General features: G+C 38.1%; 1 protein-coding gene across 1 annotated transcript in view; it reads right to left on the bottom strand.

Moving 5' to 3' along the window:
- The window catches only part of MROH1 (maestro heat like repeat family member 1), a 157,184-nt gene that overhangs the window by 127,325 nt on the left and 17,119 nt on the right, over nucleotides 1–12,740 (bottom strand). The window contains exons 4-5 of the mRNA XM_074558509.1: nucleotides 11,302–11,421; nucleotides 6,672–6,794 (exon numbers count right to left, since the gene is read on the bottom strand). Coding sequence (XP_074414610.1) covers nucleotides 6,672–6,794; nucleotides 11,302–11,421 — 243 coding nt within the window. The remainder of the gene's footprint in view (nucleotides 1–6,671; nucleotides 6,795–11,301; nucleotides 11,422–12,740) is intronic.

The following is a 12,740-nucleotide window of genomic DNA, read 5'->3' on the forward strand; positions in this document are numbered from 1 at the left end:
GGATAAACTATGGGAAAAACATGGGGAAATTGGGGGGAAAATATGGGGAAAAACATGGGAAAAACATGGGATAAACCATGGGAAAAACATGGAATAAACCATGGGATAAACCATGGGAGAATGGGGGGAGCACCAGGGCGGCCGCTGCTTCTCCTGCTCCGCCTCACTGTGCTTCTGGGGGAGAAAAACATGGGAAAAACAGGGAAAAATTGGGGGGAAACATGGGATAAACATGGAAAAATAGGGGGGAAAATATGGGGAAAAAGATGGAAAAGTTGGGGGGGAAATATGGAGAAAAACATTGAAAAATTGGGGGCAAACATGGGAAAAAACATGGAAAAGTTGGGGAAAAACATGGGGAAAAACAGGGGAAAATTGTGGGGGGTAATATGGAAAAATTGGGGGGAAATATGGGGAAAAACGGGAAAATTGGGGGAAATATGGGGAAAACATTGAATAATTGGGGGGAAACATGGGGAAAAACATGGAAAAATTGGGGGGAAATATGGGGAAAACATTGAAAAATTGGGGGGAAACATGGGGAAAAACAGAGAAAAATTGGGGGGAAACTTTGGGAAAAAACATGGGAAAAATTGGGCGAAAATATGGGGAAAAACATGGGATAAACATGGGATAAATATGGGAAAAACATGGGATAAACCATGGGAGAATGGGGGGAGCACCAGGGCAGCGCGGAGCCGCTCCTGATCCGCCTCGCTGAGCTCCTGGGGGGAAAACACGGGAAAAACATGGGATAAACCATGGGAAAAACATGGGATAAACCATGGGATAAACCATGGGAAAAACATGGGGAAATTGGGCGGAAAATATGGGGAAAACCATGGGATAAATATGCGATAAACCATGGGAAAAACATGGGGAAATTGGGGGGAAAATATGGGGAAAAACATGGGATAAACCATGGGAAAAACATGGGGAAATTGGGGGGAAAATATGGGGAAAAACATGGGATAAACCATGGGAAAAACATGGGATAAACATGGGATACACCATGGGATAAACTATAGGAAAAACATGGATAAACATAGGATAAACCATGGGATAAACCATGGGAAAAACATGGGGAAATGGGGGGAGCACCAGGGCGGCGCGGAGCCGCTCCTGATCCGCCTCGCTGCGCTCCTGGGTGGGAAAAACACGGGAAAAACATGAGATAAACCATGGGAAAAACCATGGGGAAATTGGGGGGAAAATATGGGGAAAAACATGGGATAAACCATGGGAAAAACATGGGATAAACCATGGGATAAACCATGGGAGAATGGGGGGAGCACCAGGGCGGCGCACAGCTTCTCCAGATCGGCCTCGCTCCTCTCCTGGGGGGGAAACATGGGATAAACATGGGATAAACCATGGGGAAATTGGGGGGAAAATATGGGGGAAAACATGGGAAAACCATGTGAAAAACATGGGGAAATTAGGGGGAAAATATGGGGGAAAACATGGGAAAAACATGGGAAAATTGGGGGGGGAATATTGGGAAAAACATGGGAAAATACAGGGGGAAATATGGGGGAAAAGGGGGGAAAAATTGGGAATAATGGGCGGAAAATATAGGAAAAAATAGGGGGGAGATTGGGGAAAAAGAGGGCAAACTATGGGGAATAAAATAGGGAAAATAGCAGGGATAAACCACGGAAATCAGGGGAAAATGGGGGTAATTGGGTAAAAATATGGAAAATGCAGGGGGCAAAAGTAGAGAAAAATGGGATGAGAAATTGGGGAAAATAGGGGGGAAAATGGGGGAAAAATACGGAAAAATGTGGGGAAAATGGGGAATGAAAATAGCGAAAAATGGGGGGAAAACAAGAGGGAAATGGGGGAAAAATTGGGGGGATAAAATTAAAAAAAATGGGGGGACATGGGAAGGAAAATGGGGGGAAATGCAGGGGGAAATATGGGGAGAATTGGGGGGATAATGGGGGAAAATTGGGAATAATGGGAGGAAAATATGGGGGAAATGGGAGGAAATAGGGGAAAAATAGAGGGAATTGGGGGAAATGGTGGAAAAACAGAAAGAAACCATGGGTGAAGGGGGAAATGGAGGAAAAAATGAAAAATATGGGAAAATGGAGAAAATGAGGGGAAAATTGGGGAAAATATGGAAGGGAAATGGGGGGAAAATATGGGAAAATGGGGGAATAACATAGAGAAAACGGGCAGGGAAATGGGGGAAAAACATGGAAAAATATGGGGGAAATGGGGAGGAAAAATTGGGAATAATGGGGGGAAATAGAGGAAAAAATGGGGAAAAAAGGGGGAAATGGGGAGGAAACATGGGGGGGAAATGGGGAGAAAATGTGATAAAAAATAGGGGGAAATGTGATGGAAAATGGGGTGGGAATTGGGTAAATAGGGGGAAAATGGGGGGAAAATGTGGGGGGAAAAAAAGGAAAAATATGGGGGAAATGGGAGAGGAAATGGAAGAAAAATGGGAGGGGAAAATGGGGGAAAATGGGGGGAAAATGGGAGAAAAAGAGGGGGAAAAATTTGGAATAATGGGGGAAAATGGGGGGAAATTCGGGAGAAATGTGGAAAAAACACGGGGGGAAATTGGGGGGGAAATGGAAGGAAAATGTGAGGAAAAATATGAGGGGATAATGGGGAAAAAGAGGGGGAAAATCGGGAATAATGGGGGAAAAATATGGAAAATGTGGGGGAAATAAGGGAAAAATGGGGGGACATGGGAGGGAAAATGAAAGAGAAATGGGGGGAAAATGCAGGGGGAAATATGGGGAGAATTGGGGGGATAATGGGGGAAAAATTGGGAATAATGGGAGGAAAATATGGGGAAAATGGGGGGAAATAGGGGAAAAATAGAGGGAATTGGGGAAAATGGTGGAAAAACAGAAAGAAACCATGGGCAAAGGGGGAAATGGAGGGAAAAAAATGAAAAATATGGGAAAATTGAGAAAATGAGGGGGAAATTGGGGAAAATATGGAAGGGAAATGGGGGGAAAATATGGGAAAATGGGGGAATAACATAGGGAAAATGGGCAGGGAAATGGGGGAAAAAGATGGAAAAATATGGGGGAAATGAGGGAGAAAAATTGGGAATAATGGGGGGAAATTGAGGAAAAAATGGGGAAAAAAGGGGGGAAACATGGGGGGGAAATGGGGAGAAAATGTGATAAAAAATAGGGGGAAATATGATGGAAAATGGGGTGGGAATTGGGTAAATAGGGGGAAAATGGGGGGAAAATGTGGGGGAAAAAAGGAAAAATATGGGGGAAATGGGAGAGGAAATGGAAGAAAAATGGGAGGGGAAAATGGGGGAAAATGGGGGGAAAATGGGGGGAAAATGTGGGGGAAAAAAAGGAAAAATATGGGGAAATGGAAGAGAAAATGGAATAAAAATGGGAGGGGAAAATGGGGAAAATAGGGGGAAAATGGGAGAAAAAGAGGGGGAAAAATTGGGAATAATGGGGGGAAATAGAGGAAAAAATGGGGAAAAAAGGGGGGAAACATGGGGGGAAATGGGGAGAAAATGTGATAAAAAGTAGGGGGAAATATGATGGAAAATGGGGTGGGAATTGGGTAAATAGGGGGAAAATGGGGGGAAAATGTGGGGGAAAAAAGGAAAAATATGGGGGAAATGGGAGAGGAAATGGAAGAAAAATGGGAGGGGAAAATGGGGGAAAATATGGGGAAAAAGGGAGAAAAAGAGGGGGAAAAATTTGGAATAATGGGGGGAAAATGGGGGGAAATTCGGGAGAAATGTGGAAAAACACAGGGGGAAATTGGGGGGGAAATGGAAGGAAAATGTGGGGAAAATATGAGGGGATAATGGGGAAAAAGGGGGAAAATCGGGAATAATGGGGGAAAAAATATGGAAAATGTGGGGGAAATAAGGGAAAAATGGGGGGACATGGGAGGGAAAATGAAAGAGAAATGGGGGGAAAATGCAGGGGGAAATATGGGGAGAATTGGGGGGATAATGGGGTAAAATTGGGAATAATGGGAGGAAAATATGGGGAAAATGGGGGGAAATAGGGGAAAAATAGAGGGAATTGGGGGAAATGGGGAGAAAACAGAAAGAAACCATGGGCGAAGGGGGAAATGGAGGGAAAAAAATGAAAAATATGGAAAATGGAAGAAAATGAGGGGAAAATTGGGGAAAATATGGAAGGGAAATGGGGGGAAAATATGGGAAAATGGGGGAATAACATAGGGAAAATGGGCAGGGAAATGGGGGAAAAACAGGGAAAAATATGGGGGAAATGGGGAGGAAATGGGAGAAAAAGAGGGAGAAAAATTGGGAATAATGGGGGGAAATAGAGGAAAAAATGGGGAAAAAAGGGGGGAAATAGGGAGGAAACATGGGGGGGAAATGGGGAGAAAATGTGATAAAAAATAGGGGGAAATATGATAGAAAATGGGATGGGAATTGGGGAAATAGGGGGAAAATGGGGGGGAAATGTGGGGGAAAAAAAGGAAAAATATGGGGGAAATGGGGGGGAAAATATGGGGAAAATGGGGGAATAAAATAGAGAAAATGGGCAGGGAAATGGGGGAAAAACATGGAAAAATATGGGGGAAATGGGGTGAAAATATGGGAAAATGAAGGGGGAATGGGGGTAAAATATGGGGGAAATGGGTGGATAAAATAGGGAAAAAATATGGGAAAATGAGGGGATTAAAAAAAGGAAAATTGGGGGAAATTGGGAGGAAAATGGAGGGAAAAGGGGGGAGGAAATGGGGAGAAAAATTGGGGGAAAAATGAGAAAAAATGAGGAAAAAAAGGGGGAAAATGGGAGGAAAATGTGGGGGAATGAGCTCAACATAGAGAAATATGGAAAAATGGGGGGAAAACACAGGAAAAATGGGAAAACCATGAGAAAAGATGGAAAAAAACACAGGAAAAACCCATGGAAAACCACGGGAAAAACGCAATTCCAATTTAATGGAATTCTGGGATCACGGAATTTTGGAATTCCCTGAATTAGAGAATTCGGAAATACATGGAATTTTGAAGTCATGGAATTCCAGAAATCATGGAATTTTCTCATTCAAATCCTGGAATTCCAAAGGGAATTTCCTGTTCAAAACCACAAAAATCCTTGGGAAATCCTGGAATTCCAAGGAATGGATGAAATATTCCCAAAAAATCCTCAACCTGAGGTCATTCCCATCCCTCCCCATTCCCATTTTTTCCTGAATTTTCCCCCATTTTTTCCTGAATTTTTCCGCATTCTTCCCCTTTTCTTCTTCCTATTTTTCTACCATTTCCCCATTTTTACTTCCCTTTTTTCCCCTTTTCCCCATATTTTTCCCATTTTTTCCCATTTTTCTCTCACTTTTTCCCCATTTTCCCCATTTTTCCATTTCTTTTCCTTTTTTTCTCATTTTTTTCCCCATTTTTCCCTCATTTTTTCCATTTTCCCCCCATTTTCTTCCCCATTTTTCCTCCCATTTTTCCTCCCATTTTTCCCATTTCCCCCTCCCGCATCTTCCCCAATTTTTTTCCTTTATTCCCCCATTTTTCCTTTTTTTCTCCCCATTTTTCCCTTTTTTTTCTCTTTTTTCCCCCATTTCCCCCCATTTTTTCCCCATTTCCATTTTTCCCATTTCCTCCCAATTTTCCCCCATTTCTCTTCCCATTTCCCCCCATTTTTTCCCCATTCTCCCCCATTTTTCTTCATTTTTCCCCCCATTTTTCCCATTTCCCCACCCCCCCATCTTCCCCAATTTTTTTCTTTTTTCCCTCATTTTTACCTTTTTTTCTCCCCATTTTTCTCCTATTTTTTCCCTTTTTTCCTCCATTTCCCCCCATTTTTTTCCCATTTTCCCATTTTTTCCCCATTCCCATTTTTCCCCCCAATATTTTCCCCATTTTTTTCCCATTTCCCCCCATTTTTCCCATTTTTTCCCCATTTTTTTACCATTTTCCCCCCATTTTTTCCCCATTTTTAGCCCATTTCCCCTCCCATTTTTCCCCCATTTTTCCCCCATTTTTTCCATTTTTTCCACATTTTTTCCCCATTTTTTCCCATTTTTTCCCCTTTTTTTTCCCATTTTTCCCTTTTTTCCCCCATTTTTCCCCATTTTTTTCCCTTTTTTTCATTTTTTCTCTTTTTTGCCATTTTTCCCTTTTTTCCCCCCATTTTTTCCATTTTTTTCCCTTTTTTTCCCCATTTTTTCCCCCATTTTTCCCCCATTTTTCCCATTTTTCCCCATTTTTTCCGCTTTTTTTTCCCCATTTTTTTCCCATTTTTTCCCCTTTTTTTTCCCATTTTTTCCCATTTTTTTCCCATTTTTTCACCATTTTTCCCCATTTTTTCCCCCAATTTTTCCCTTTTTTTCCCATTTTTTCCCCCATTTTCCCCCCATTTTTTTACCATTTTCCCCCCATTTTTTTTTGCCATTTTCCCCCCATTTTTTCCCTTTTTTTTTCCCTTTTTTCCCATTTTTTCACCATTTTTCCCCATTTTTCCCCATTTTTTCCCCATTTTTTTCCTTTTTTTTCCCCATTTTTTCCGTTTTTCTTCCCCATTATTTTCCCATTTGTTCCCTTTTTTTTCCCCAATTTTTTTCATTTTTCCCCATTTCTTTCCCTTTTTTCCCCCATTTTCCCCCTTTTTTTTGCCATTTTTTCCCATTTTTATCCCATTTTTTTCCCTTTTTTTTTCCCATTTTTCCCAAATTCCCACCTTGAAGATGCTGAACAACCCCTGGGATTTCCTGAAGACGTCGGATTTCCCAAATTCCTCCAATTTTTCCAAAGTTTCCTCCAGGTGGTTCCGGGCACAGATCCCAAAGCACAGCGAGAGACCCTGCAAGGAATTTGGGAATAAAATCCTGCAGCCAAATTCCCAAAATTTGTTATTTCCAGGATTTATTTCCAAGCTCTTGGGTTGTGTTAAGGGAATTCTCCTTTTTCCCACCTTTTTCCCTGTTTTTTCACCTTTTTTTCCATCTTTTTCCTGGTTTTTCCACCTTTTTTCCCTTTTTTTTCCACCTTTTTCCTGGTTTTTTCCACCTTTTTCCTGGTTTTTTTTCACCTTTTTTCCCTTTTTTTTCCACCTTTTTTCCTGGTTTTTTCACCTTTTTCCTGTTTTTTTTTCACCTTTTTGCCCATTTTTTTCCACCTTTTTTCCTGTTTTTTTTCCCACCTTTTTTCCTGGTTTTTTCACCTTTTTTCCCGTTTTTTTCCACCCTTTTTCCTGTTTTTTTCCTCTTTTTTCCCATTTTTTTTCCACCTTTTTTCCCGTTTTTTTTCACAGTTTTTCCACATTTTTTCCCATCTGTTTTCCACCTTTTTTCCTGGTTTTTTTTCCACCTCTTTCCCCATCTTTTTCCCACCTTTTTTCCGGTTTTTTTTCACCTTTTTTCCTGTTTTTTCCACCTTTTTTCCCATCTTTTTCCCACCTTTTTTTCACCTTTTTTCACCTTTTTCCCACCTTTTCCCCTGGTTTTTTTTTTTCACCTTTTTTCCTGGTTTTTTTCACCTTTTTTCCCATCTTTTTTTCACCTTTTTTCCTGTTTTTTTCACCGTTTTTCCCATTTTTTTCCACCTTTTTGCCCGTTTTTTCCCACAGTTTTTCCACATTTTTTCCTGGTTTTTTCCCACCTTTTTTTCTGGTTTTTTCCACCTTTTTCCCCATTTTTTTCACATTTTTCACTGGTTTTTTTTTTCACCTTTTTTCCCACCTTTTTTTCACCTTTTTTCCTGTTTTTTTTTCTCTTTTTTCCCATTTTTCCCACCTTTTTTCCCGTTTTTTTCCACAGTTTTTCCACATTTTTTCCCATCTTTTTCACCTTTTTTCCTGTTTTTTTTTTTCACCTTTTTTCCCATCTTTTTTTCACCTTTTTTCCTGTTTTTTTCCTCTTTTTTCCAATTTTTTTCCACCTTTTTTCCCGTTTTTTTCACCTTTTCTCCCATCTTTTTCCCACCTTTTTTCCCATCTTATTCCCTGTTTCTTCCACCTTTTTTCACCTTTTTTCCACCTTTTTTCCTATTTTTTTCCACCTTTCTTCCTGTTTTTTTTTCACCTTTTTTCCCATCTGTTTTCCACATTTTTTCCTGTTTTTTTCCTCTTTTTTTCCCATTTTTTTCCACCTTTTTTCCCGTTTTTTTCCACAGTTTTTCCACATTTTTCCCATCTTTTTTCCACCTTTTTTCCTGGGTTTTTTCCACCTTTTTTCCACCTTTTTTCACCTTTTTTCCCATCTTTTTCCCATCTTTTTTCCACTTTTTTTCCACAGTTTTTCCACATTTTTCCCCATCTTTTTTCCACCTTTTTTCCTGTTTTTTTCACCTTTTTTCCTGTTTTTTTCACCTTTTTTCCCATCTTTTTTCCACCTTTTATTTCCATTTTCCCCACCTTTTTCCACCTCTTTTTTGCAGCTAAGAAAAAGCTGGAAAAATATGAAAAAATATGGAAAAGAAGCTGCAAAAAATGGAGAAGAAAAAGCCGGAAAATTGAAAAAAATCTAGAAAACTAACGGGAAAAAAGCTGGGAAAAAAAGTGAAAAACAACCTGGAAAATGAAAAAAATATGGGAAAAAAAACTGCAAAAAAAAGGAGAAGAAAAAGTTGGAAAATTGAAAAAATAAAGAAAAAAAATGGGGAAAAAGCTGGGAAAAAAAGTGAAAAAAAAGCTGGAAAATGGAAAAATATGGAAAAAAATGGAAAAAAATGGAGAAGAAAAAGCTGGAAAATTGAAAAAATAAAGAAAAAAATGGGGAAAAAGCTGGGAAAAAATTGAAAAAAAACCTGGAAAATGGAAAAAATATTTTTAAAAAAGCTGCAAAAAATGGAGAAGAAAAAGCCGGAAAATTGAAAAAAATCTAGAAAAAACGATGGGGAAAAAGCTGGGAAAAAATTGAAAAAAAACCAGGAAAATGAAAAAATATGGGAAAAAAACTGCAAAAAAAAAAAGGAGAAGAAAAAGCTGGAAAATTGAAAAAATAAAGAAAAACAAATGGGGAAAAAGCTGGGAAAAAAAAGCTGGAAAATGGAAAAAATATGGAAAAAAATGGAAAAAACCCGGATTTTTCCTGGAATTCCACCCTTTTATCCACAATTTCCATGGAATTCCACCCTTTTATCCACAATTTCCATGGAATTCCATCATTTATCCACAATTTCCATGGAATTCCACCCTTTTATCCACAATTTCCCTGGAATTCCATCATTTATCCACAATTTCCATGGAATTCCACCCTTTTATCCCCAATTTCCCTGGAATTCCACCCTTTTATCCACAATTTCCATGGAATTCCACCCTTTTATCCACAATTTCCATGGAATTCCATCCTTTATCCACAATTTCCATGGAATTCCATCATTTATCCACAATTTCCATGGAATTCCATCCTTTTATCCACAATTTCCATGGAATTCCACCATTTATCCACAATTTCCTGGAATTCCACCCTTTTATCCACAATTTCCATGGAATTCCACCCTTTTATCCACAATTTCCCTGGAATTCCATCATTTATCCACAATTTCCATGGAATTCCATCGTTTATCCACAATTTCCCTGGAATTCCATCATTTATCCACAATTTCCATGGAATTCCATCATTTATCCACAATTTCCATGGAATTCCATCCTTTTATCCACAATTTCCCTGGAATTCCACCCTTTATCCACAATTTCCCTGGAATTCCACCCTTTTATCCACAATTTCCCTGGAATTCCGTCATTTATCCACAATTTCCATGGAATTCCATCATTTATCCACAATTTCCATGGAATTCCATCCTTTTATCCACAATTTCCATGGAATTCCATCCTTTATCCACAATTTCCATGGAATTCCATCATTTATCCACAATTTCCATGGAATTCCACCCATTTTTTCCCACCCCATCCCCTCCAAAAAATCCCATTCCCAACCCCCAAAAAACCCCAAAAATCCCCAGAAATCCCCAAAAAATTCCCAAATCAGCACCTTTTTTCCCATCTCTTTTCCACCTTTTTTCCCATCCTTTTTCCCCTTTTTTCCTGGTTTTTTTCACCTTTTTTCCCATCTTTTTTCCATCTTTTATTTCCATTTTCCCCACCTTTTTCCACCTCTTTTTTGCAGCTAAGAAAAAGCTGGAAAAATATGAAAAAAAAATGGAAAAAAAGCTGCAAAAAATGGAGAAAAAAAAGCTGGAAAATTGAAAAAATCTAGAAAAAACGATGGGGAAAAAGCTGGGAAAAAATTGAAAAAAATCCTGGAAAATGGAAAAAATGTGGAAAAAAAGCTGCAAAAAAATGGAGAAGAAAAAGCTGGAAAATTGAAATAAAAAACCAGAAAAAAATGGGGAAAAACCTGGGAAAAAAAAGAAAAAAAAAAGCTGGAAAATGGAAAAAAATGGGAAAAAAACTGCAAAAAATGGAGAAGAAAAAGCCGGAAAATTGGAAAAAATCTAGAAAAAACGATGGGGAAAAAGCTGGGAAAAAAAGTGAAAAAAAACCTGGAAAATAGAAAAAGTATTTTAAAAAAAGCTGCAAAAAATGGGGAAGAAAAAACTGGAAAATTGAAAAAAAATGTAGAAAAAAAATGGGGAAAAATCTGGGAAAAAAAATGAAAAAAATCTGGAAAATTGAAAAAATACGGGAAAAAAGCTGCAAAAAATGGAGAAAAAAAGCTGGGAAATTTGAAAAAATAAAGAAAAATAAATGGGGAAAAAGCTGGGAAAAAAAGTGAAAAAAAAGCTGGAAAATGGAAAAAATATGGGAAAAAACCTGCAAAAAAATGGAGAAGAAAAAGCTGGAAAATTGAAAAAATAAAGAAAAAAAATGGGGAAAAAGCTGGGAAAAAATTGAAAAAAAACCTGGAAAATGGAAAAAATATTTTTAAAAAAGCTGCAAAAAATGGAGAAGAAAAAGCCGGAAAATTGAAAAAAATCTAGAAAAAACGATGGGGAAAAAGCTGGGAAAAAATTGAAAAAAAACCAGGAAAATGAAAAAATATGGGAAAAAAACTGCAAAAAAAAAAGGAGAAGAAAAAGCTGGAAAATTGAAAAAATAAAGAAAAACAAATGGGGAAAAAGCTGGGAAAAAAAAGCTGGAAAATGGAAAAAATATGGAAAAAAATGGAAAAAAACCCGGAGTTTTCCTGGAATTCCACCCTTTTATCCACAATTTCCATGGAATTCCACCCATTTTTTCCCACCCCATCCCCTCCAAAAAAATCCCATTCCCAACCACCAAAAACCCCCAAAAACCCCCAAAAATCCCAGAAATCCCAAAAAATTCCGGGATCATCCCCTCGCTCCCCTTTCCCAGCATGGGGAATCCGGGAATTTTGGGAATTCCGGGATTTCCATGGAATTCTGACCTCCCTGTCGGCCTCGTGGCGGCCGCGGGCGCCGTCCAGGAGCTCCTGGAGCTGCTCCAGAACCAAACCTGGGTGGGGACAGCGGGACAGGGACAGGCCCAGCACTCGGTACAGGAACACCTGGAATAAAATGGAATCAAAAAATTGGGAATTTTAGCTGGGAATGAGGGAAAAAACCCGGAATTCCAAAGGGATTCCCACACCAGCCCCGGGTGGGGACACCGGGACAGGGACAGACCCAGCACACGGTACAGGAAAACCTGGAATGGAATAAAATAAAATAAAATAAAATAAAATAAAATAAAATAAAATAAAATAAAATAAAATAAAATAATTGGGAATTTTAGCTGGGAATGAGGGAAAAAACCCGGAATTCCAAAGGGGTTTGGGGTGGAAACCCAGAATTCCCAAGGGATTCCAGCATTGGTACAGGAACACCTGGAAGGGAATAAAATAAAATAAAATAAAATAAAATAATTGGGAATTTTAGCTGGGAATGACAGAAAAAACCCGGAATTCCAAAGGGATTCCCAAACCAGCCCCAGGCAGGGACACCGGGACAGGGACAGGCCCAGGAGCCGGTACAGGAACACCTGGAACGGAATAAAATAAAATAAAATAAAATAAAATAAAATAAAATAAAATAAAATAAAATAAAATAATTGGGAATTTTAGCTGGGAATGAGGGAAAAAACCCCAGAATTCCCAAGGGATTCATGGATCCAAGGGGATCCATGGGAGCCAGGGACAGGCCCAGGAGCCGGTACAGGAACAGCTGGAACGGAATAAAATAAAATAATTTTAAATAAAAATAAAATTAAAAAATAAAATAAAATTTTAAATAAAAATAAAATTTTAAAAAAATTAAATAAAAATAAAATTTTAAATAAAAATAAAATTGTAAATAAAAATAAAATTAAAAAAATAAAATTTTAAATGAAAATAAAATTTAAAAAAAATTAAATAAAAATAAAATTTAAATAAAAAATAAAATTTAAATAAAAATAAAATTTTAAATAAAAATAAAATTTTAAATGAAAATAAAATTAAAAAAAATAAAATTTTAAATGAAAATAAAATTAAAAAAAATAAATTTTTAAATAAAAATAAAAAATAAAAAATAAAAATAAATAGTAAAAATAAAAAAAAAAAATGGGAATTTTCATTGGGAATGATGGAAATGTCCCAGATGGGGACAGACCCAGGACTCGGTACAGGAACACCTGGAACGGAATGGAATCAAAAAATTGGGAATTTTAGCTGGGAATGAGGGAAAAAAACCGAATTCCAAAGGGATTCCCGCACCAGTACAGGAACACCTGGAATGAAACCAAATAAAAAATTGGGAATTTTAGCTGGGAAGGAGGGAAAAAACCCAGAATTCCAAAGGGATTTTGGGATGGAAATCCAGAATTCCCAAGGAATTCCCACACCAGCCC

This window comes from Zonotrichia albicollis, chromosome 1, assembly GCF_047830755.1.
Source record: "Zonotrichia albicollis isolate bZonAlb1 chromosome 1, bZonAlb1.hap1, whole genome shotgun sequence".
Taxonomy (NCBI): Eukaryota; Metazoa; Chordata; class Aves; order Passeriformes; family Passerellidae; genus Zonotrichia; species Zonotrichia albicollis.